The 5,000-nt window shown below is 44.9% G+C and overlaps 1 protein-coding gene across 1 annotated transcript in view; it reads left to right on the top strand.

Moving 5' to 3' along the window:
• The window catches only part of LOC137976275 (putative phospholipase B-like 2), a 30,733-nt gene that overhangs the window by 5,610 nt on the left and 20,123 nt on the right, over positions 1-5,000 (top strand). The window contains exon 2 of the mRNA XM_068823571.1: positions 3,972-4,215. Within this exon, the coding sequence (XP_068679672.1) occupies positions 3,972-4,215 (244 nt within the window). The remainder of the gene's footprint in view (positions 1-3,971; positions 4,216-5,000) is intronic.

The raw sequence follows: 5,000 nt of genomic DNA, 5'->3' as shown, positions 1-5,000 counted from the left end.
TCTGAAAAACCCTGGAATACTTACCCTAGTCAAAGATTTGTTAGGTGGGTGCTGTTTCCATAGAAGGTTTAAATCACCCTCTTTCGTATAACGGGCTATATACGACACACTCTTTCTTATAACTTTGAGTGTTGTATGGCAGAAAAAACAGTGACATTCATCAGTGCTTACTGATTGTCACGGAAACTAAAGATAGGGTCTTTTGAATAACCAGAAACTCAGCATGTTAACCCTCTGGTTGTAACTGTCGAGTTATGAAGGCAATAAATCACAGGTTTGGTGAAACACCAATCACAGTTTTTAGTGTTAAGAATCCTGCATTCACACTTGTGAATATGTCGATCGGCTTATGATCACATAACTATGGTCACGCTTGTCACGTCACATCTCAGTGTGGCCCAGTGGTTAGGGCGCTTGCCTTGAGATCCCGATATCCCGGGTTCAAGACCCGTTCTAATCACTCGTTGAATTTGTTCCTAGTAGTCCCTGGTTCAACTTCCCAGCTGCACTTGTGAAATAGCCAACTGGTTTTTTCCTCCGGCCAGTTCGGATTATCAACAGTTGTTGTTGTTTCGTTCCGTCGTTTCGTTGTGTTTCATTGGCCCTGAAAAGCCCCTGTGGGGACCGGTCAATTAAGTATGTATTGTATTGTATCCCTTTCCTTTACAAAATCAGTAAGAACAACAACTACAACGAAAAAAGAAAACTAATAATAATAAAAACAAAAGCTGAAGTCCAGTGTTAGTCAACGTTAAAATGTTCCGTTTAAGTCATAATCTTCAAGCATGTAGGGGTACGCCTAGTTCTCTCGGAACGAATCGGCTGGGAGGCTGGGATGGGCTCTGCCTTGTCCGGGAAAGATTGTCCCAGGCACACTTCATTATTCCCTTCAAACTCAGGGGTGGGCTGGATCTGGCTCTGGCTCTGGTCGGGTAGGAACTCTGGTACAACAGGTGGTTTACTTTCATTCTCAGCCTGGTGATACTCTTCACTGTGACTGCTAGGTTCTGGTGATGGCTCCAGAGTGGATCGCAACAGGTGGCGGTTTCTACGAAGCGCCGTCCATCTAGTTCGACTTCATATGACCGCTGTCCGAAAGAGCCTGTGCAGCGGCCCAAGCTCCATTTCTGCTTTCTGGGTATCTTCATACGTATAGCATCACGTACCTGCTTTTATGGGGGCGAGGGTCTTGATTCCTCTGTTGTGTTGCGTGCACTGCAATCTTTTTCTGGTTGCTATATTACTCGCTGTGGTCTTAATGTCACTGGTGTGATGAAGGAGTTTTTCGGCTGTTCGTAGCAACATGCGTGTGCGTCGACCCATTAGCCTCCGAACTGGTGACGCACTGAATCCCTCACTTGGGGTGTTGCACCAATCAAGGATCGCTAATAGTGGGTCTTTCGTGTCTTCCTTCGCTTTCACGTGCAGTCCTTGATAGGTTTTTACTGCATTTTCCACTTTTACATTTGACTGCGGATATCTTGGACTAGACGGTCGGTGCTCCTGATTGTCGAATTCGGGAACATTATCCGTAATCAGTACCTCTGGAATCCCATGGTGTGCAAACTGTACCTTGAGTTGAGTAATAACAACTTGAGCTGTCGTCTTGTTGATCTCAACAACTTCAAAGAAATTGAACCAGTAATCCACTATTATCAGGAATGTCTGCTGTACAAGGACAAACAGGTCAGCTGCAATTTTCTGCCAAGGGCGTGAAGGCAGCTCGTGTAGTTGAAGTTCTTCACAGGCCAACTCCGGACGGTATGTTTGGCAGATTGTACAACGCGAGACTCTCTTTTTTCAGCACTCATTCGTGGCCAATGCAATATCTCACAGGAATAGCGAATACATACTACGAAGCCGATGTGGCTGCTGTGAAGCTGGCTAACGTGTGAAAGGAACACTACCAGTTGTTCTTCACGAAACACTAGAACCTGCGACTCTATCAACTCCCTACTTTCTTTTTGTCGGGCCAGCCTTGCTTAATCACACAAACAAGTTCCTGGATATTCGCATCTTCTGTGGCTCACTGTCGGAATACATCTCACTTCAGAGCTTCAACTCGAATATTTTGCTCGTGATTCAATATCTCCATTGCACGAATCTCACAGAACTCGGTCAGGGCCCCATCAGTGGTCTTCTGATATGCATGACTCAAGGCATCTGCAATGTACATAAGTGGACCCTTCTTGTATTTCTCTTCAGGGCTATACGTTTGTAGGGCCAGGCGCATTCACTGGAGGCACTTTGGTGACTTGTGAATTTCCTTTTTGAATACCGACTTCAATGCCTCATGGTTAGTCTCGGCAGTGACTGTGTCACGCCCATAGAGGTATTGGTCAAACTTGTTACACGCCCAAGTGATGGCGAGCATCTCTTTCTTTCTCTGTGCGTATCGAGACTCTGTGTCGGTGAGGGCATGGGAGGTATAGCAGACAGGCTGTCCTTCTGGTAGCAGTACCACCCCTAAGCCAGACTGGCTTGCATCACATAGTGACTAGTTTGCGTATATATAGCGAAGAACAGGTGCCTCTGTCAGCATTTTCTTTATCGTGTTCATTGCAAGAGAGTGCTGTTCTAGCCACTGGAACTCCGCATTCCTGTCCTCCAGGCTCTGAGGGGCTCTGTCATCTTTGATAGGTGGGGCATAAACTTTGCAAGATAGGACACTATCCCCAGAAATCGCTTCAATGCAATAACATCTTCAGGTTCAGGCATCTGCAATATGCCCTGAATCTTCTTAGGACCAGGCATTATCCCCTGGGAAGTGAGGATGTGACCCATGTATTTCACACTTTCTGGTGCCGTTTCACTTTCGCACAATTCAACTTCAAGTTCCACAGATGGCATTTCTCAGGAAGAGCATCCTCATTTCTTTCAAGAATCTGGGTTACATCATGGTCAGTACTGCCAAATCCGGCGATCAGGAAGTTGTCTGCGATCACCTCCAGGTCTTGAACAAAGGTGGTCACAAAGGTGGTCACATCCTCACTTCCCGAGACGTTTCTGCCAAAAACCATCCTTGGCATCTACGACAGTAAACGTCTTTGCTTGCAAAAAGCACGTCACGACTTCCTCCACTGTTAACACTTGGCAATGCTTTTGACGAATGGCCTTGTTCAAATCGCGCGGGTCGAGATATATGTGCAGCTTGTTGGGCTTGACAATGAGCAACATATTGGAGATCCATTCGGTTGGTTCTGTTACCGGTGCAAGTACATCAGTGGCTGCCATATCATCAAGCTTCTCCTTGATCTGGTTTCGAAGAGTGACCGGTACACGACGGGGTGGATGTACTACAGGCGGAACTGTGACATCGGTCAGGATGCTAGGGAGGCCACCTAATCCTTCAAGGACATCCTAGGATACCTCTAGAAGGTCGTCAGTCTCTGATGTTACACTAACACGGGGTTTGAGGGGCTATCCCAGTCATTAATTATTGTGGTGAATTTCAGTGCAATATATGTGTTATATGATAACAGCAGGGCAAGAGAATCCTTCATAATGTTGAACTGCAACACATTTCCGTTGCCATGGCTCCATGGAGGGATCTCTGTTGATCCCACATCTTGTACCATTCATTGGCGTAAGTTTTAATAAACTTGTGTGAGTAGCGTTTGACTTGCGTCAAATCTGTATCAGCCGTGGCACTTTGATAATCTTTCAGGCAAAAGAGATTGCATTCAGCACCTGTGCCCAGTTGGAATGTCACTTGACTTTGATAGCCTGCGAGCATTGTACCCACCACAGGGAGGGTAGTAGAAAATTTGGAAAAAGCAAAATTACACAAATCAACATGAGTGAAACGTGCTGTCATATGTAAGAATGCTGCAAAAACCTTTGTACTCCTTGGTGAGGGTCCTGCAACTGCCCTCAATAATCTGAATGGGAAACCACTGGCCACTTAGCCTACATTGCATTTAGGCACATTAATAAAGAGTCTTGAATGCTTTTGTTTAATGTTTCATCAGATGGTCATTTCTAGAGATTCACACAAGTGCTTCCTTTCCTGACAAACTCCAAGCCTTGGCAGCAGGATTAGTAGAGGGATCCCTCACTGGGGAGTTAATGTACAAATACTATCAAAACACACTTGCTGGTTATTGTGAGGATGATGTAGACTTCTGTAAGAAGCTGGGCAGGTTCCTTGATGAGAACTTGAAATGGATTTCTGTTCAAATTGCAGACAACCCTGGTGATAAGTATTGGTACCAGGTTAGTGACAGTTTTTTTACCTCACTGAAGATGCATTGTTTTTGAAGACTTTAAGACCAGGTGTTGCCGAGAGGGAGGGGCTGGGGTTAGGGTTAGTACACAAGGTTGATGGTCTTCCAATTACTACAAGTGATATATTAGTTTCACAAGAACTCATGTCACTAAGCGTGTTACCTTTGCCACTCTTTTTGTTGTTGTTTTTGTTTGTCAATGGAGAATACACTTGTGTATTTGTGGGAATAAAGTACTCCTTACAGGTTGCCCTTTGCCTCATAGACTCGCATGATTAACTATCTTCGTAGAGTGCGCCCCTAGAATAGCCTGGTTACCACCGTAACAATGATGCAAACTCTGATGACAATCGGACCCCTGGAGAGAACTACGACCTCTCAGTGGCGTGGGAATTCACCAAATCGGCTAACTCAATGCTCAATTCAAACCCTCTGGGAATGAAATGTCTTGTTCCACTGGTACTGTATTTCCATATCATTGATTGCTACATCATAATGCAAATACAATACATAGTGAATTTTAAGTCCTGGAGATTTGAATTGGGTAGAACATTTGGTCTATTTGGATCTCCAAGTAGCCTGAGGATATGAATCCCCTGACCTGAGAGGATTAGGTGAGACATTTTCATATAGTGAGCACTATATAAGTCTCTGATTATACTATGGACCTTTGTTACCCGGAGTCCAAAGTCAAAGACAATAGAATTCGTACCCCAAGCCTCTAGTTGATGTGTTTGGAAGTGAGTTCAGGGGGTGCCAAACAAAAGTTTTCAG

This window comes from Montipora foliosa, chromosome 11 (assembly GCF_036669935.1).
Source record: "Montipora foliosa isolate CH-2021 chromosome 11, ASM3666993v2, whole genome shotgun sequence".
Taxonomy (NCBI): Eukaryota; Metazoa; Cnidaria; class Anthozoa; order Scleractinia; family Acroporidae; genus Montipora; species Montipora foliosa.
The sequence above is the reverse complement of the archived record's forward strand: the minus strand, read 5'-3'. Positions and strand labels throughout refer to the sequence as shown.